Source organism: Podarcis gaigeae (assembly GCF_964106915.1).
Source record: "Podarcis gaigeae genome assembly, chromosome: 15".
Taxonomy (NCBI): domain Eukaryota; kingdom Metazoa; phylum Chordata; class Lepidosauria; order Squamata; family Lacertidae; genus Podarcis; species Podarcis gaigeae.
Window position 1 is genome coordinate 14562400 of NC_139692.1, and position 20798 is coordinate 14583197.

The 20798-nt window shown below is 46.4% G+C and overlaps 1 protein-coding gene and 1 long non-coding RNA gene across 3 annotated transcripts in view; both read right to left on the minus strand.

Annotated features, from left to right (window-relative positions):
- Nucleotides 1-1129: 1129 nt before the first annotated feature.
- On the minus strand, nucleotides 1130-3731 carry LOC310832233. Its single transcript, XR_014558177.1, has 3 exons — nucleotides 3014-3731; nucleotides 2818-2886; nucleotides 1130-1653 (listed from the first exon to the last, which is right to left on the minus strand). It is a non-coding gene; the product is annotated as an uncharacterized lncRNA (long non-coding RNA).
- Nucleotides 3732-15024: 11293 nt separating this feature from the next.
- KIRREL3 (kirre like nephrin family adhesion molecule 3) overlaps nucleotides 15025-20798 on the minus strand; it is a 761495-nt gene continuing 755721 nt past the window's right edge. For both annotated transcript variants that reach the window (XM_083713549.1, XM_083713548.1), the window contains 2 exons: nucleotides 17787-17873; nucleotides 15025-15986 (listed from right to left, as the gene is read on the minus strand). In XM_083713549.1, coding sequence (XP_083569675.1) covers nucleotides 15543-15986; nucleotides 17787-17873 — 531 coding nt within the window. In that variant the 3' untranslated portion in view covers nucleotides 15025-15542. The remainder of the gene's footprint in view (nucleotides 15987-17786; nucleotides 17874-20798) is intronic.

A 20798-nucleotide genomic window follows, 5' to 3' on the forward strand; every position in this document is an offset into this window, starting at 1 on the left:
ACACATGCAGAAATACAAACGTTTCCTAAATTTCAGCTGAGTTTCCAGCATTCCAGGGGATTGGACAACCTATTTCTTAATAGGTTTAATTGGGTTTGGTGCTTTCTATCTGCATGTCATTCCTTGAACAGCTTCCTGTGCAAAGATAAGGCTTGCTTTCATTGCTCTGTTCATTTGTACATTTGACTAGTGTTGTGTGGAGAGAAATGCAGCCCCTGGGCTGAAAAATGTCCCCCTCCTGCCCTCCTTGTGTTTGAAATTCTAGAATAAGAATTTCACTGCCTCTTTCCCTCAGTTGCTATGTCTGCTTGTGACATCACAGGAGACCATACATAGACAGGGTGGGGGAAACTAGGCCTTGTTAATAAAGAAATGATGACTGAGGGAACCCCCCCCCCCTTGTGACTCGTGTGGCATGTGGACTCCATGGCACCTTCAGAAACCCTGCCTGGCCCTCCCATTTTTAAAGAGTTTCCCCAAAATCTGTTAGTTTTTACAGTGCTGCAAGACCGTTTGTTTTGGCAGTTGAGGGATTGGTATTATTTATTCATTTTGCCCTTTGTGAGAGATAAACAAACTGGTTCCTTTGACTTAAGGTCTCTGGATCCTTTTAAATAAAGTGATCTGGACAAAATGGGTGAATTAGGAACTATTTCTGGATTAGCGGAGTCTGTAACCTGAAGCGTCTGTAACCCAAGGTACCACTGTACAGTGGTACCTCGGATTACATACACTTCAGGTTACATACGCTTCAGGTTACTGACATACGCAAACGCTAACCCATAAATAGTACCTCGGGTTAAGAACTTTGCTTCAAGATGAGAACAGAAATCGTGCTCCAGTGGCGCAGCGGCAGCAGGAGGCCCCATTAGCTAAAGGTGTATTTCAGGTTAAGAACGGACCTCTGGAACAAATTAAGTACTTAACCCGAGGTACCACTGTACTGGAAAACCTAAGGTCACTGTTAAGTGGCAGGCATTCCCCCTTGAATCTGCCTTATGACTTCAGCACTGCTACTACAGAGTGACAGTGTCGTCATAATTTCACCATGGCAACCAGCTGCTTCATTTCCACTTATTTGAAAGGCAGGTCATTGAGTATTTATTTTATTTATTTCTTTTTGTATATAATATTTATTACGTTTTCCATTTTAATAATCCAAAAAGAACCACATTAAAACATTCCAAATTACAATACAATCAAAAAGCCAAGTATAAATGCCAAATTCTGTATCTTTGGGTGGCTTCCCAAGCTCTGAATTTCACGGAGTGCTAATAATCTAATATCACATTGCATTTCTTAATTAGTGAACAAACCATTCTGATGTTAATGCTTCACTTAATTTTCATTTATGTTTACAACCACTGGTCTGCTCAAACTTTCGTCTTTATAGTTCTGTGTGAAATATTTTTGTCAACAGGAGCCATAATACGCCACAGTCCCAGACAAAAAGACACCATTAGCTCTGGGCAGCCCTCCAGAGTTCCCTTCCGTAGTCTCGCACCATCTCCCAAAATGCTTGTACCTCTGCAAAAACAAAGTAGCTCCAGTCCAGAATTTTTTCCTTCCACCGAGGAGATAGCAGCAGTGTTCTTTCAAACCCCCTTGCGTATTTCAAACCGTTACCTTTCGGGAGAGGTTTGTCAGGTAAAACTGCAAATACATATATATCAAAAGAGAATAAAAAAAGGCTCACTTCCCCCTGGGGTATACAATTAATCCATCAATTAATTCAGCGAGTGGGTCAGTCCTTTGTACTGTTGTTTCTGCTCCTCAGCGATCTTTAGTTTCATTTTCTACACGCAGAGATATTTTAACTGCATCATAAAAAAAGGTAAAGGACCCCCGTCCAGTCGCAGACAACTCTCGGGTTGCGAATACCATCTCCTATGTTGCCACCCCTTGGAACGTCTGAGGGTTAGGAAAACTACCCAGAGACCCCTTCTGCTCAGCGTCTGAGAGGACCTGTAGGGAAGGAGGTGACTTTAGATGCGTGATGGGCAAACTTGGCCCTCCAGATGTTTTGAGACTACAACTCCCATCATCCCTAGCTAACAGAACCAGTGGTCAGGGATGATGGGAATTGTAGTCCCAAACATCTGGAGGGCCAAGTTTGGCCACCACTGCTTTAGATATTTGTGGGCTAAGGCTTTATGTACTAATGTGAGGGCCTGGAAGTGAACTGACAACCAGGGCAGCTGGCCATTAATCCAGTTGTCACCTTTTGGACAAGTTGAAGTGTACGGCTGTAGGTGCTACAAGGCACATGAGGGAGGTTCTGAAGGAGGATGGTTGGTGGCTATTTGGGAAAATGGCTTCCATAGACATACGCAAACCTGCATATATCTACTCAATCTCTCCACCCCAGGTTGAAATGAAACCAGGTTGAAGCACAACAATACTTAAGGAGACCACCACTCCTTTAAGATGATTATAGGCTGTGTAAAAATGTTGAATTTCAGTCTCTCTAGGATGTGTTTCGGTTGCTCATAAAATGTGTGATTCAACAGAGCTGCAAAGGGTGTCCTTATTGAAGCTAGGCAGATGCAGCAACTATTTTAATTACGTTCGTGATATCGCAACACTATTAAAAGAAACAAAAGAACATTCACATTAGCTCTTTTATAGGACAGTGATGAGGCTACATTCTCTAATTAAAGACCTGGCCGCCTTATGCTAGCTGATAAATAAAGCAGACAGCATAAATGAATGCCAACAACCCCACAGACAATCTAAACTTGTTTCTCAAAGGCCCTTTTTAGCACCCCCCCCCCCACCTCCCGGAGCTACAAGACCAAATAAAGTCTTAGATCTCACCTCAGCACCGATGATCTCAAACACATTCAGACACACAATGCTCCTTCTAGTCATTTCCCCTTCCTGTTCCTGCAGTAGAAAGATATTAATAAGTTTGTTATGATTACAGGAAGACTATATGTGCCCACAATCCTCTAAAGCACAATAAGACTGCTAAGAACTGATTAAAGAAAATGTTTTTAATATCTAAACATACATCACGATGCTTTTGATCCTGTGTTTGAAGACTGGTGTGTCCCTTGAAATGCAAGAGTGGGGAACCTTTCTTCAGGCCAAGGGACACATTCCTTTCTGTGCAATCTTGTGGGGGCCACATGTCAGTGGTGGGCAGGGCCAGAGGTCAAAGTGGGCCTTATATATATTTACAGTAAGCTGGTTTCTACAAACATTTATACACTCTCCGTATCGTCAATCTAGGAAAGCATGAAGCATGACCAAGTGTTCAAGGTAGGCTCATTCCAGCCTGGCAAAAAACACTCAAGGAGGCTGCGAAGTCGGGACACTGAGGGGGTGTGGCCTGGAGAGATGGGGCGTGGCTTGGGGACAGTCCCAAGGGCCACATAAAGGCCTAGGGAGCTGCATTCTGCTGCTGGGCCTCAGGTTCCCCACCCCTGCAGGGTAGCCATGGCAACCGTGGTGGCTGGTGCCCAGTGAGCCAGTGTGGTGTAGTGGTTAAGAGCGATAAACTCGTAATCTGGTGAACCGGGTTCACGTCTCCGCTCCTCCACATGCAGCTGCTGGGTGACCTTGAGCTAGTCACACTTCTCTGAAGTCTCTCAGCCCCACTCACCTCACAGAGTGTTTGTTGTGGGGGAGGAAGGGAAAGGAGAATGTTAGTCGCTTTGAGACTCCTTTGGGTAGTGATAAAGCGGGATATCAAATCCAAACTCCTCTTCTTCTTCTTACTACGGAGAGAGGCAGTGGAAGTGGAGCCAGAACCAAGGACAGGCAAAGCCAACTTATTTCAGTTTTGCTTCCACACCGTTCCTCTGCCCAGTTGAGTTCTATAGTGGCACCACTGAGACGGAGGAAGATGACTGCCATGCCCCCTCACCCACCGCCCTTGACTGACTGTAAAAAAGAAGACAGGCAGGTGGGGGTTGGGCAAGCTGGGCCCCATTCACACTAACGGACCACTCTTCCAAGGAGTGGAAAACATGGCTGCCGTATCAGGAGTGAAGTGACCCTTCAGATGGTGGCTGCTGAAGGATGGAGAGACTGGGGAGGAAGAATGGCTGTTCCCTGGACTGGTTGTTAAGTAAGAAGGCATGCAGGTGGGGGTGGGCTAGCTGGGGTGGGCTGAGTTTTTTGGGGGGACGGTTCCCCATTTGCCCTAACAAAGTAGCCATCAATTGATTTCAATGGCTTCAAGTTGCAAGAAAGGAGATTGCTGAGGAATAAACTGTCTGACAGTAAGAGGTGTTTGGCAGTGGAACAGTCTCCCACGAGAGGTGGTGGACTCTCCTTCCTTGGAGGCTTTTAAGCAAAAGTTGGATAGCCATCTGTCATGGATGCTTTAGCGGAGATGGCTGCATTTGCAGCGGGTTGGACTAGATGACCCTTGGTTCCCTTCGAACTCTAAGATGCTATTATTCCTGCACCCTATAAGCTCTGGGGGCTGTTTTAGTCCTCACTTTGCCTGAGGCTCCAGACACATGAAAAACAACACCACATATTATATATTATATTATAATATATATATATATATATATATATATATATATATAACACAACTAAATGTAATTTTATATCTGTATTTTATTATTAAAAATATTCCACTCTTTCATGAGTCCTCCATTTAGCATAATCACAAGAAGTCTTTGAGAATGGGTTGACAGTGACTGGAGCAAGATCTCCCTCTGGGCTGTCATTGAGTTGAGATTTAAACCTGGATTCCCCACCCCACCCCCGCTGCCTTTTTATATTCTAACTGCTAAACCTCATTGGCCTGCAAATTTCCCACAAATACCAAAAACTACATTCTTTCTGCCGAGTGTGCAAAAAATATTTTGGTATTCGTACTTGACGTTGCTTTATGAGCAATAAGCTTCCATTTAGTTTTCATAACATGTTTTATTTTTTGCAGGAATTTGGTGTTTTTTGGCAGCAAAGTTCTTATTGTCATCAGTCCTAATAAACCACACTGATATGTTGTTAATAATAATAATCAGGAGCAAGGTTAATTTGCCCTCATTCTGTCTAAGGACAAGCTGTCTGCTTGTCTTACACTTCTCACACAGGTAGAATTGCAGCGGGAAATTTACTCAAATAGTTATGTTGATTTATTTGTTATGAGGGCAAACTTATTAATTTCTCTCTCATGTGAAGGAAACATCTTCAATTTTAGCAAATCCTGTGCAGCACCACCCTGTGGCTGGATAGAATATGGAATGATGGCTTCCAAAAGGAAAGTTATCAGGCAACAGCTGTCTTTTCATGCATAAATTGTGGGTGATTAATTCAAACTTTTGTTCTCTGACTCCTAATAGAAAGAAATCTCCACAACTCAGTATAAATGATAGAGGTTTCTGGCTTACTTGGCTGTATGTCAAGCCCAGAGTACAAAGTCTGAGGCTCGATCCACACAAGCGAAGTCCAAAGTCCTAAATCCAAATGTCAGGAAACGAGGTTCAAGGTCAACCCAAGTAGCCAAGGCCAGCAGTCAGGAAACAGTCTAGAGTCAAACCCAAAGTGCAGTCCAGGCACATCCAGTTCAAGGTCCATCAACATGGATAGCTGAGCAGACACAGCTTATCTGCTCTGCTGCCCTCTTATACTTTGCATGCCCCTTGTGGCATCTGGGCTTGATGAGGCAGATGACCCTCACCTGTCTACTCCAGCTGAGCAATCACACTCCCAGAGCTAGTGAGCTCCACCTGGCCAGCTAGGGAGCTGGGCTGTGGTCCTTTGCCTGCCTCAGCTTCCTGGAGCACCCTTCCTGCTGCTCCCTACACCTCAGAGCCCACCGTGTGGAGACAGGGGCCCCCTGGCTCTGGTGATGGGTCCTGCTGCTCTGGTTCCTGACCTCCACCCCCTCATCATCTTCCGTCACTCCGTGAGTACTTCCTACACTAACCTTTCCTTCCCCATCTGCAGCTTGCCCTGATGTGTCCCAGTCCTGGCTACACCCCTCTCCGGGATTCTCTTCTCCAAAGTCCTGCCAGTTCATGACACCTTGCTTCAGAACCACACAGTTTTTGTGGTGTTTCCTGCAAGCAGGACAAACAATTGAACTGAATACAATGAATGTATGTTACATCTTTCCCCCTCCCTCTCTTGAGTGGCATGTGAGACTAGGCCCTGGTTTGGAACCTAGAATGCTGAATTTAACCCTGAACCAAATTTCACGCTAGTAGCTCAGGATTTAAGGGATTGTATTGTGTTGCAAAGAGGTTTCAAGCTTTGCTTCATTTACATTGGTGCCAAAGCTCTATAGAGAAAGATACCCAAATCCTTAAAGCAGCTCCGTTTTGCTGAGGAAATGTCCATAATTCTCTCAGAGCTGGAGCTGGCTGTGGCTCCCCGTGGAATGCACACTCAATGACAAACCTGGCTTGCTAAGGTGCAGTGTGTCAATGATCCTCACCCAGTTGTAGCTCACTGGCAAACACGCCTGCCTGCAGTATTCATGCTTAGGCCTATACTCAAAATGTGTACAGGGGGAACAGAATAACTGTAGGAGAGTCTGGACGTAATAAATACATGTAGCACAATATGTTTAGTTTTGTACTTGTGTTACTACTTGGTGAACAGTTGGATTGATTTACCTGCACATTTTTTTCTTAATTCCCTCCCCCCCCCCCATGTAAAAAGGGTTATACAGTAGAGTGGGGAGGCACATGTGGCTCTCCATAACTTGTTGGACTTTGACTTCCAACGGTCCTAGCCAGCATGGCCAATTTTACCTGCTATGACGCCTATGCCCTGCCTCCATGGTTCGAGGAAATATACCTCTCAATACCTGTTGGTGGGAATCGCAGGTGGGGAATCGGGGGCTGGCCATTGTGAGAAGAGGATGCTAGACTAGACAGACCTTTAGCCTGATTCACCAGGGCTTTTCCTTTGTTGTTATGTTAGGGATTTTTAGAGTTGTACTCCCACAACATCTGGAGGGCCACATGTTTCCCATTCTTGGGGAAGAGAAAGCAGTGGGGCAAGAGGAATTGTGGATAAGCCCTAAATGCTCCCGAGTGAAGCAGCCCTTATCTGCAGCCATGCTGACTTGTCGCTCAAGCTGGAGCGTTTGCTATTCTCTCCAGCACTGTTGGCAATAACCCAAGCTGATCGAGTATGATCAACGTGTGCTGTGCAGGATGGTCGCAATGATGGTTGGGTGGTGATCTGCCCGCAGCACCCATCACTTCTATGGACGCTACAGCTACCCTCGATGTTGCAATTGTTGCAAAGAGAGTGTGTTCTTTTAGGAACGAAGTGGGGTTTTGTCATGCTAGAACCTGTGCGAGGTTTGGTGAGGATGTTACTCAAAACGTGGTGAAAAGATAAAAGCAAAACACACGTGTGCTGCCAGCTTTTAATTAAAGTTCCAGAAGTGCTATGGTACTGTGTTGGATCCGGATGTAGAAACCCCAAACTGGAAACCCCAAATAGGCTGTGAAGCTCTCTGGGTGGACTTCAGTACTCTGTGAGCCAGGGCCAGTTCTACTGTTAGGTAGAGTGAGGTGGTTTCATCTGACAATTGTCATGAATAGTCAGCAAAGTTGTTATTTATTACTGTATTTTTTCTTCTGAGGGAGAAGGACTTGTGGGATTTTCTGCCTCAGGTGCTAGAACAACTTCAAATAGCCTTGGGTGCCAGGCACCTTGGGGCGTGTTTGTGTGTTTGTGTGTGTATGTGTATGAGAGAGAGAGATTTGCAGTTCTGCCTCAAGAATCTTGTCTTGTGCTGGCTCTGCTCTCTGTCTGATAAACCTTTACAAGAGGGTAGGGAACCTATGCTCGCCTAGTTGCTGTTAAATTCCAGTGCCCACCAGTCTCTGCTAGCGTGGCCAACAGTCAAGGACAATGGGAGCTGTGATCCACTGACATCTGAAGGACCTCCTGCTTTTGAGCATTGCGATGAGGACAAAAAGGAATAAACTCATGTCATGCCATTTCTAGGTCTGTCAAAGAACCACAGGAAATGGATATGGAATGCTCAGTGCCAAGACAGCAGAGTTGGATCATGGGCATAGCCAGGATTTATGTGGGGGGGGGGCAGAACCTCAGTTAATTAAGTTTTTTAAAAATGATGTACTTGATTTAGCTGCACACTTGGCTATGCTCGGGGATGCGGGTGGCGCTGTGGGTTAAACCTCAGCGCCTAGGACTTGCCGATCGCATGGTTGGCGGTTTGAATCCCCACAGCGGGGTGCGCTCCCGTCGTTCGGTCCCAGCGCCTGCCCACCTAGCAGTTCGAAAGCACCCCCGGGTGCAAGTAGATAAATAGGGACCGCTTACTAGCGGGAAGGTAAGCAGCGTTTCCGTGTGCTGCTCTGGCTCGCCAGAGCAGCTTCATCACGCTAGCCACGTGACCCGGAAGTGTCTGCGGACAGCGCTGGCTCCCGGCCTCTAGAGTGAGATGAGCGCACAACCCTAGAGTCTGTCAAGACTGGCCCGTACGGGCAGGGGTACCTTTACCTTGGCTATGCTCCTGAGTTGGATCCTTGCTGGAATGAGGAGTTTGAGGGAAATGGGACAACATGAGGATATGCAGGGAAAAATAAGGGGTTCCGAGCACAGCTGAGCTGGGCTGGGCAGATCCCACGAGGTCTCAGAGGTTGATGCCTAGCCACACTTGGTAGATTCCCCACCCTGGCACCAAGAGGCTGCTATTGTGACCAGCACCCAAGGTCAGCAGGTAACAGAATTGGAAGCATCCTCCAGGCAACTGAGCGGCAGCCTACCATACCTTTTAGGTTGGAAAGAAAGAAAGTCTCGTGCAGCTTGCATATCTGGGCTGAATGGACATTACTGCATTTTTGCTTATGGGAAGGAATCGTCTCCTCCCTACTTCCGAGAAAGAAAGCTGCAGCCTGGCTCCAAACGTGGCTCACGGCATTCCGTTCCTTTGGATTCCTGATGAATTTAAGGTTTAATGAAACAAACAAGCACTCAAAAGGCTGCTCCCCAAGCAAATTGGTTAATTTGCAGCCAGTTTAATTGCTTATCACTGTTGCTTGTTACATATTAATGAACAGATGGTTGGAGAAGCTCCTGCCGTAGACAGTAAACTAAAGAAATATATATACTGGCAGGCAGCTGGGTCCCTGAACAAATCATTAACTGCTCGCGAGGGGTGATCGGCTGCCAAGTATTTGCATATTAATCAAGCTTCATGAATTATGTGTGAGGTAGAATAGCGAGGGCCCTACACCGTGGTCTCAGCCAGGGGACTTTGGGTGCTGTATGGATAGCAAGGATGTAAGGCAATTAGGAGTTTGCGATTCTTGCACATGACCAGTAGGTGGCAGCAACAGTATGTTTTCAGAAAAAGAGGGTGAGAGGAAGAAAAGTCACCCCTCCCTTTTGCAATAAATAATAGAATTAAAATTAAAAATCTCCTGTTCTGTATTGTTGAGTCCAAGCCTAATAATGTTTGGTTAGTGCAAATATACAATGTAAGCACCTGTCAAGTTTCTTTTGCCAAGGAGGGCTTGTCTTGTTTCCATGTTCAGTTTGCAAAACCAGAACCAGCGCTGGCATGACAAATAATTAAAAATGCAACCTGTTACCCAGGGATTTTGAGTACTGTCGACCTAAATAGCTCACCCAGTGCCTGGTAAGCAACAGGAAAGCTGCTGTAAGATTGATGCACAGCCTGCTGGCTTAGTGAAGTGGAAGGTTCTTCAGCATGAAGCATTTTACGAGCTGTTTAATTGTCTGCATTGTTAGCTGCCTGTCGGCCATGTGCTGTGGAGGTTCGCTAGCTTCACCTCTGACACTGCAAATGGCCCAGGGTTCGCAGAATAATAGAATTGAAGAGTTGGAAGGGACCCCGAGGGTCATCTAGTCCAACCCCCTGCAATGCAAGAATCTCAGCTAAAGCATCCATTAACAGCTGGCCATCCAGTTGCTGCTCCAATGAAGAAGAGTCCCTAGCTTCCCAAAGGAGACCGTTCAGTCCTACCCTCCACAGCAGGAGAAAACAAGCCTTCTCCATCTTCCATGTGACAGCCCTTTAGATATTTGAAGATGGCTATCGTATCTCCTCTCACTCTCCTCTTTTCCAGACTAAATGTACCAAACTCCCTCAACTGTTCCTCATAAGGCTTGGTTTCCAGACCCTTGATAACCTTGGTCCCCTTCCTCTGCACACCTTCCAGCCTGTCAATATCCTTTATAGACTGTGTTGCCCAGAACTGGACACAGTACTCCAGGTTTGGTCTGACCAAGGCAGAATAGAGAGGGACTATTACTTCTCTTGATCAAGATACTGTACTTCTATTGGCAGGGACGCGGGTGGTGCTGTGGTCTAAACCACTGAGCCTCTTGGGCTTGCCAATCGGAACGTTGGCAGTTTGAGCTTCCTTTGCTCTGTCCCAGCTTCTGCAAACCTAGCAGTTTCAAAAGCATACCAGTGCGAGTAGATACATAGGTACCACTGCAGCGGGAAAGTAAACGGCATTTCCATGTGCTCTGTGCTTCCGTCATGGTGTTCCATTGCGCCAGAAGCGGTTTAGTCATGCTGGCCACATAACCTGGAAAGCTCTCTGTGGACAAACGCCAGCTCCTTCGGCCAGAAGCGAGATGAGTACCACACCCCATAGTCGCCTTTGACTGGACCTAACCATCCAGGGGTCATTTACTTCTGTTGATGCAGCCTAAAATAGCATTCGCTTTTTATTGTTGCTGCAGAACACATTTTTCATTTTCAGCTTGTGGTCTGCTAAGATATCCCCCATCTTATATTTGTGCAGCTGGTTATTCCTGCCTAAGTGCGGAACCTTACACTTGTCTTTATTGTGCCCTTGAATTTGATCTAGAATCCTCGTTGTACTTTTCTCATGGCAGTGTGCATTAGGTAAGGGCGGGGCTGTAGTTTAATGGTAGAGCACATTTCACATGCCAAACATTTACACTTTTGCACACCTTGCATGCCAAAAGTTGCTTCCAGTGTGGACCAACAGTAATTCACATGGTGCCCTCCAGATGTTGTGAATTGTGGCTCCCATCAGCCCCAGCCAGTGTGGCCAAAGGTCAGGGATGATGTGAGTTACAGTCCACAACATCTGAAGGGCACTCCATGGGCTGCCCCTGCCATAGACAAAGAGCAGCAAGATCTCTGTTGAGTCCTACACTGCTGGAGCGGCTGTGTGGACCGAGCCTGTGGCTGGGGCCAGGCCTGGTGAGTCCCTTTGGGCTGTGTCAGAGACCTTTCCAACAGAGAATGAAACTGAAATCTGTAGCTCAGCCCCAAGGAGTGGCGAGCAATATGGAACTTCAGGGTAGGCCTGGTACAAATAACAGCAGCCTGGCTTTCTGCCGTGGTCCACTCAACAGGGCTGTCCTTTGTGTTTACTTCCCTTCAGTTTTCGTCTCCCACTGATCCAGCAGTGCTGTCAGGGCAGGACTTTGGGGCAGAAGTCCAGGCCTGACCCCCTACTCACAGAAAGAGCAAGCAGGTCTTGAAGCACAGCAGATGTGGGCTGGCTTATTGCATTTTGAAGTGAAGTAAATTGCCCTTTATGTCTCACCTACCTCACAGGGTTGATGTGAGGGTGAAATGACGATGGGGAACCACTTTGTGCACCACTCTGAGCTGCATGGTGGATGCACCCGCCCTCCGTAAGACCAGTAAATCTAAAGTTGTATCACTCACTGCCCCACTGCTCTGGCCACTGGGTCCCCAACGTTTAGGGGTTGCCATGCATCAGTACAGCTTTGCCCTGACAGGCTGTGAGGGTATGCATCTGCTGCAAAAAGCGAACATGCATCTTCTTGGTTCCTAATTTCAAAAAATAATGAAATGCAGAAACCCTTTGTTATTTATGCAGGGTGCATTTTTTCTTTCTTTCTTTTTGCTGAGACACCCACCCTCCCCCAAAAACTCCTCAACAGTTTCCCATGTTATCAGCAAAAGGTGACTGTGTTCTATGTTGAAAAGGCTGTCCGAGGACTGTCCCATTTGAAGGACTGTCCATTTCAAGTATGGATTAAAGATAATGAAGGGGCCTCGGATTTGCCCTCAATCAAAATAGCAGGCTGAGAAGACACACAGGTCACCTATTTAAAGTCTTGTTCCCTGCTATGGTGGGATGTATTACATTTCTATTTACATTATAGTAAACTTGCATCTATATGTATAAATTAGCGTATGCAAATTTCATGCAAATCTCTGCTGTTTCTAGTAGTCCAAAAGTGGCCTCTAAAGAAGGAGCACAGCATACTGGGCAACAGGGAAGAAAATAGTATTTCATAATATGCATGGTGATAATCAGGGAAATGTGATGTGCTAGATCAGGCCACTGTCCCCATCCCTTCTCTCTATATATGCTGTTCTCCCAGACATTAACAAATACGATATGTTATCCCATGCTCACACCCTGCCCCCTTCCATCAAGAGGAAGTCAACCATCAGTCACTCCAGTTTGGATGTTTGTAGACGTCCATGTCTTGTGAACAGTCCATCTGAAGATACGCAGTTCGTGGACCAATCTGTTTTCCAAAGTGATGATGATGATGATGATGATGATGATGATTATTTAGCTTTCCTGTACCAGAAAGGGTTCTCATAAAATCAAGACACACCTCCTTGTCTGCTGCACATTATGTGAAAATTGTACACAAATATATTGTTAAAAGGCAAAAACCCTCAGTGAACAGCTGCTAGGAAGGAGGTCAGTATTATGCATTTGATTCCCCCATAGTCACCCACCTGGGTGAAAGAATGCAGCAGAGGAGACAATCATGGCACAGGTGTGACTCTTTTACCCCACCTGGGCCCTGCTCTGTGTTTGCTGATGCATTGCCATTGAGGAGAATCCCAGCAAGAAGACCTGCTGTTTGATTGTTACCTGCTGACCTGAGAAGGCCAGAACCTCCCAGAAGTCAGGTGGGTATTTTTCTGGGTTTGGGGGGTTGGGGAGCCCCTACAGGGAGTGCCAGAAGTACATCTTTGTTAGTATTATTAGTAATGCTGGGTTGTTGATTTTTATTTTTGGCTGCTACAGTGTAGATTGTTAAAGCAGATTTATGGGCCTTGTTTTGCAGGTCTTTGGGTGGCCTTTTCTCATCTCCCAGTTGGTTATGAGTGAATATTGTCACGCTTACTGCAGTTTCAGTGATAGATATTTGGGGATCATTGTTTTGCTGCTATACCCAATGGTCATTTTATAACTATGTGTGTTAGTCGTCTAGAAACATTTTGTATTAGGCAACAGTTGGTTACAGGGTGGTACTGATAATGCCAAGGTTGCAGGTTCAATCCCTGTATGGGACAACTGCAATTGCAAGGGGTTGGACGAGATGATCCTCAGAGTCCCTTCTGACTCTACAATTCCATAAAATTAATTTAATAATAATAATACTACTTCTGGTACATTTTGATCACCTAGCCCATGGGTAGGCAAACTAAGGCCCGAGGGCCGGATCTGGCCCAATCGCCTTCTAAATCCGGCCCATGGACAGTCTGGGAATCAGTGGTTTTTTACATGAGTTTAATGTGTCCTTTTATTTAAAATGCATCTCTGGGTTACTTGTGGGGCTTAGGAATTTGTTCTTTCCCCCCCCCCCCAAATATAGTCTGTCCCCATACAAGGTCTGAGGGACAGTGGACCAGCCCCCTGCTGAAAAAGTTTACTGACCCCTGACCTAGCTACTACTTGGCATTGAATGGAGAGCACTTCCAGACTTGGCCTTGTTGGGGTGGGATACAATCACATACTGGTAAATTCAGGTTGTACAGTTATGGTTGGTTGGGAGTCCTTGTGCAGCAAACCAACTTCCCCCAAAGATTGGACTTTTTGCATTGAGGCGAGTGATGGTGAAATGTATAGGAAAGTGTCGGACAACGCTTGCTTTGATGCAATGTCACCTTAACCCCTGTGCAAAAAAATCAGAATGAATGTTCAGTGAATAGGGTATCTGGAAGAGCCCTGAGATCGTGGGGCATTCTGTAGGTACCCTTCACCCGAAAAGGTGTATGTACTTTCTCTTTCGCAATGGAAACCTTCTGTTTGACAAGCTTTCAAATGAATTCACTGCAAAGGCACTTGTAACAACTCTTGTATTAATTTTCCAGTTGTGCTATTGGGGCGGAGGGGGTAAGAGAATAGGGCGGGGGGAGGAAATACACAAGCAGCAGTAAGAAAATGCTCTATGTTCACTCTCAGTAGCCCCCACGGGAAGGGCCTTCTCTGTGATTGTCACACGTCACTCAGATTATGAGCTCAGTCCTCTGTCCACCAACAGTTCCTCTGCAGCTGATCCAGACCAGAGCGTTCCTGTTGTGCGTGTCTGTCTGTGTGTCTGTCTGTCTGTCTGTCTGTGTGTTCTGCTGAGAATCCACACTTTAAAAGTTTTCAACTCCAGGTTTTGTTTTGCTTTTATAGTCCAAAGACACACTGTAATATTATGAACACTCAACACGAAACAAAAAGAAAGTAAAAAAAAAAAGACGACCAGAATTAAGCAGTCAGTGCACACTAAGTTACACTAATGACTGTTCCTCTCCCCCCTCTACGGAACTTCCTTAAAAGTAAGCCAAACTCTTTGAGGTTGCTTGAAGACAATTTTTGTGTGTGATTGCAGTTTGCAAATGGGGCTAAGCGGCAGGAAGGGCAGTAGACTGGCAAACTTGACAGCTTTGAAGGTGTGCCATCTCCAAAATGTCCAGTCAGGAAGTGATGTCATGGAGGAAGAGGAAGCGGAGGGGAAAGACACCAGGAGCATTGGTCAGCCTCTCTTTGTGAAGTGACCAAGAACAGAGGACTTGACAGGTAGCATGTATGTATCTCCCCATCAAGTGAAAATGGGAGAGGTAATCTTCAGAGGAATCAGGAAATACAAAATTGCTGGTCAACAGGAAGACCATGTGTTGTCTCAAAACATCCTGCAGCCAGAAGAGCTCATATTTTATGGAATGAAAGAGGGTTCTCCTGTGGTTCTCCTGTGGTGTTAAGTCTAGAACCCCAACCCTTTCCCTGAAAGAGGATGCCGTTGTTACACATATGGAAAAGCAACCAACGAAGCTTATGGGTTTTGTTCTGACCTACAGATAGATACTCCAACGAGTTGCCTGTCTTTGGGCCTTCCGTCGCTCCCATGGCCCCCTAAGCCCAGTCTGCTGCAGGAAGAAAACAGACTTTGTTGTGCTTAAAATTAGTTTGGGTTCAGCTGCCGTAGGTTCTCCCCACCTGCTCAGTGGGGTCAACAGATCCAGGAGGGGAAGGTCTCTTTGTATGGACTATTTTACCTGCAACACAGACTCCTAGTCCTAGCTCCCGTCACCTTGTGTGGGGCTGCAGTTTTTCCTCTTAAGTGAGGAAAAGGGGAGAAAGTGCCTTGAGGCCTTATAAAGAAAAAGTCACTAGAATGCAAATGAAACCACAAAACAACCTCCACCCACCCAGAACCGGCCGACCTCAGGAGGCCCCTTCACCCCGGCTGGCGGCAGGGCTGGGTTTCAGGCTGGGAGGGGAGCTTGCCTTCTTCCAACGTCCCAGCCTGCTGCTCCTCTTCCTCCTCCTCCTCTCCACCACCGCTTCCATGTCCCAGTCCCATCCTCCTCACACATGGGTCTGCATTCTCCTCTGCAGGGGCCGGGAGGGGTCTGAGTTTTGAGAGGAGGACTGGGAGTGGTGGGAAGAGGAAGCCGAGGCCTTGCTGGCCTTGTCGAACTGTACGTAGCCGTCCTGCTTGCCGCTGCTGCTGACGCTGCTGTCGCACTGCGTGTCCAGGAAGGAGCTGCTGTCACTCATGGAGCCCCGCTGGAATTCCCGCTCGCACAGCTCGATGGAGCTGCTGCCCATGCCCAAGACGAAGCGCTGGCTGTAGTCGTAGAGGCGGTTCTGCCCGCTCAGGGTCGTGTAGATGTTGGTGAAGGACATGCCCGTGGGCACACGCTGCTTGTTGGCTGGTCTCAGGTCCGGCTGGCAGCCTGAGAGGGAAATGGTGGGAGTGGAGTGGTGGTCCTTGAAGGTGTTCACACTGTAATAACCATTAGTGGGATCCTGGAAAAAATGGGGGGAAGAGTTATTTCTTGGCCCAGGGTGCGTGTTTTGTGTTTTAGACTTCTTGGTTTATACTGTTGGCTGTGCCTTTATTTAAGAGTACAGTCCTACCTTGGAAGATGTTCGGAATCTGTTCCGGAAGTCCTTTCGACTTCCAAAACATTCGGAAACCAAAGCGCGGCTTCTGATTGGCTGCAAGAAGCTCCTGCACTCAATTGGAAGCACTGTCAAGACGTTCAGCTTCCAAAGAACGTTCAAAAACCGGAACACTCACTTCTGGGTTTTGATTGTTCGGGAGCCAAGGCATTTGAGATCCAAGGTACGACTGTATTTTTTTACCCCAACATTCAGCCAGAGTGGCTTACACACAATAAATATAAACAAGGCAGTTCCTTGCCTGCAGACTTGCAATCTAAAAAAATACAACATACAAGGGAAAAGGGACAGCAAGGGAAGTGGGAGGGGAAGGAAATTCAGGTGCAAATTCTTAAATAGTAGTACAGATAGGAGCCATTTTAGGAGCATCCAAATGACATGTGATCACTGACATATGAGCACTTTTGGACCCAGAAGAGGAAAGGGAATCCCCATGCAAAATGGTTGTTGCCTGTATTTCAAATCATGCGGGCGGGGAAGAAAGGACATCAGATATCATTGTGGCATCAGGTGATTGACAAGCAAGTGGCCCCACCCACCTGTCACACTTGGCCTGCAGGGATGGTGGTGGCAGATAATTGTTAGGATATCGTTCTGTTCTACCTTAAAAGGGAACAGGCATGACTGTTGTGTCACATGCCTGTTTACCTCCAGCACTTCCGTTTGTATATAGCTTTTGGGTTACTGCTGTTTTGCTGGAGACGAAGGGAAGCAGACATGTTTTCCTTTGTTCTTGAACTATGCTGAATAAAATGCTATACACTATGCTTACACATTTCTCTGTCTGCCTCTTCTGCTGTGAGAAGATTTACACACTCTGCTGATAGAGCGTGCACGGGTCTCTAAACGTATCTGAGGCTCGTGTCACTGATTGATGCTGTTCCAAGGGAGAATGGCTGCTGGCCGGTGGCTGGAGCAAGCTGGGGGCCTGCTTGATGCCTGCCTGATGCCCCTGTTTTCCCGGCAGTATCCCAACAACAACAATCAGTTCCCTGCCTCTGTTTTAGTATATCTTATCTACAATGAGTTTTGCATTACATGGTTTTAGCAGATCTACACTGAGTTTGGCACATTGTTCCCCAAGCTGCCGCTGGAGGCATTTGAGTGCTGCAGTAACTACCGATTTGAATACTGAACTGGGGGCTGTTGATGTAACCACAGGATGATGCCATCACATGCTGAACTCCTCTGGGCCGCACTCTCACCCATATTCTCAATATGATTGAGTCTGGCTGTGTGAATTGTCCCAAATTTCACTTTAATTGCTTTGTAAAAGGTGGCAGCGGCTGGTGGTTACCAGCCTCTCATGGTATAATGAAGAAGCATGGCTACCTGCTGTGATAAGTACTTGAGCTTATGGTATTGATGTTGATTCTAGTGGTGCTTCATTGGCTTAAACCGGACTTGTTTTCCTTACTGCTTGCCAGATACAGGTGACTAAGGAATCCCTGGATCTGTTAACCCCCAAGGTAGCATTGTTTGCTTGAGTAAAGTAGTAAGTATCCTGCTGCCCCTGTGGCCTTACAGATGTTGTCTGGACTACAGCTCCCATCAACTCTGGGCACTGTGTCCACACTGATGGGAACTGGAGTCCAGCGCCATTTCCAGGGCCACATGCTCCCCACCCCTGCTGTAGTCAATTACCTTCAAATTCTGAAACTCCTTCTCTTCCTCCTTGAGCACTTCCAGCTGCTTGAGGACCGAATCCTGCTGGAACTCGCTCCTGTCCATCTGCAAACAGGAGAGGCAGATTAGCAAATACTGTTGAAATTAATGGAATTAATCTGGGTTCGTCTTTCAGCCTGTGGCAGCAGGAACGTTGTCAGATACCTCAATGGCACTTGTGGATGTGAAATGCCTTCTTCCCTCTCACCCTCATATCCAGCATTTTTGGCAGTTTGGTCAGGGAGCAGGGTAGAAAGGAGGATGGAATCATCCACCTGCTGTCAGCAAATCTCCTCCTCCTCCTCCTCTTAGATCTAGGTTGTAGCAGAAGCTCAGAAGTGCAACACCTCTGCTGAAAACCACCCCTTCCTAATTGAAGCAAGTGTTGAGTTTTATATGCACATATTTGCAGAGCAGGTATGGTTTGGCTGTGAGCTTCTGCAGGGGGTCACTGATTCTCACCTGCACCAGTTGAGGGGTCTGAAGTCTTTAGCACCCAACTATTCAGAAAGCTTTTGTCTCATTTCCCTCCTCTCCTGCCCCAAATTAAAGATTGCTTTCTATTTTACTTAGACAGACGGATCCACAAGGAAGAACCCATTCTCCCAGCCTCATTAGTTTTTCTGCAAAGGATGCTTCTGATTGGGGGCAAAGTACAAGTTAATTAGAATATGGCTTTAATTACCCTTCTTTCAGGAAGGTGGGATGCACGAGATCTGAATAGTTATCAGCCAATTTCTCTGTTGCCTTTTATCTCCTCTAGATATTGATCTCTTCTCTTCAGCATTCCCATTTTTCTCTTTGCCACTGAAGTCTGGGGCTTCTGGTGGAATTACCGCTGCTGAATGCAGAGGCTAATCACAGTTCTAAATCTACAATGCAGTCCTGATTGTTGCTTGGCGTCTAGCCTTTTCTTTTCCTTTCTTTTCCTTTTTTTAAAAAAAAGCTTGGCAAATGGTGGCAGAAATCCTTCCCCTGCAGCAGTTTCTCTTGATCTGTCAGAAAGTCTTTGATACAGCTATTTAATGCAATAAATAAAGGCACCTGTTTTTTTTGTTTTGCTCGGAGGTTAAAAAAAAATGCTGGTAGCATCAATTGATTCAATAGAATAAATACATGTGTCAAAAGTATTAAATCTGGGGCGGGGAGGGGGGGGAGAAAAGAGAGCACACCAGTCAAAATGGGCAATGTGGCCTCTCAGTGGGCTGAATGTCAAGTTGCACCACAGCCCTGGCCTCTCAGTTTAAAGGGATAGGGGTAAGGAAATTTAGAACCTGCATTGTGTGTGCATATGCAGAGAGAGATCTCTAGGCTGCTAATTTTGAGGGTCAAGAAAGGGCTGTAAATTGTTAGTTATGCACACTAACCATTGTACAGTAGTACTTTGGTTCTCGAACGTAATCCGTTCCGGAAGTCTGTTCGACTTCTGAAACGTTCGAAAACCAAGGCGCAGCTTCCGATTGGTGCAGGCGCCCCGGAAACAATAGCTGACAACTTCATTGGACGTTTGGCTTCCAAAAAAAACGTTTGAAAGCCGGAACACTTATTTCTGGGTTTTCTGCGTTTGGGAGCCGAAATGTTCAAGTACCAAGGCGTTAGAGAACCAAGGTATATGCATTTTTATGCACGTTACTTGCTGGGTAACTGCACTGCAAAATGTGGAAATGTGCAGATTTTGAAGGTTGCTGTTTTTTTTGGGGAGGGGATTGTTTTATAAAGTGTGAATTTGATAGATTTGTGTTTAAATGTAAACTTCATTGAATTTATCCCCCCAGTCCCCCAGCCCCCCAGCCCAGCCCAGCCCAGCCCAGCCTGTGTGTGTGTGTGTGTATTGGCATTGGCCATTTGATGCTGTCTCAGGCAGTACCCAGGTGAGTACAATCTAAGGGGTTGTATCTGATGCTAGTCCTACGCAGAGTAGAGCCACTGAAGTTAATGAACATTATTAACTTAGGTTCCTTAATTTCAGTGGGACTATTCAGAGTAAAATTTCGTTGGGTACTACCCTGTGCCTTTAAATAGCTTGTGGTTTCCTTGTTGATCCTGAAATATGTCATTTTGGTTCCTTTGTAAAGGGGCTGATGATAGTCAATCCCCTGATGTCTTTGCAGTTCAGATCCCAAAGCAGGGGAGAGGAATGCTTTTGTGTTGTTGAGGGGACCACATTCTGGCAGTGGGCTATCTCTCCTTTCAGCCAGCCTAGCGATGCTCAGGACTGAATCCGAGATCTTCCGCATGCAAAACATGTACTATGTCTATGAGCTATGGTCCCGTCTTAAAACTTAATTGTGTTGAAGTCAGCAGCTCTGCGTGCTCAGGTTCAAGCCTACAGTAGATCTTGGGCTGATCACTTGAGGAAAGAGAAGCAGGGATTCAACCCTTGTGCCACCACCACCCAACACTAGGAGGCGCTGTAGTGTGGGTTAGGAAGTCCACTCAGTGGTGGCTGTTGCTTAATGGAACTGATGGGGTGTAAGGCAGGGAGACCAACAGTAGGTGGAGCCAGAGCCTATGAGAGAGAGAACAATCTCATGATTGGCTGTACGAAGGCAGGCTGGTGGGGATTGGCTTAGCGTAGATTGAGGTGGCTGGGGCAGTGCCTGATTTGCCTGAATGGATCAGCCTCCATGGGGTCCACTGCTTCAGAGCTCATTCCAGCCTAGGTGGTCTTTGGCAAGGACTTATCTTTGTGGCTCCAGACAGTGGTTTTGAAAGCTTCTCTTCCTTTTGGAAGCTGAAGTGAACAAGCATGTATGCAAATTTCACACAAGGCAGTATACCTGGGCACACTCCCCACTCCCTTCACTTTCAGTAAGCTTATCTCTCTGCACATCCATCTCTGGAGCAGTTCTGAGATGTAAATAGCGGCATTAATCAGCAGGTGGCAGTATAACCATATCAGCTCAACCCACTGTGTGTATGTTAGAGAGCTGGTTAGCTCCAGAAAAGCACAGTTGCTCACAAAGGAAAAGCCACATGAGTTAATTTATA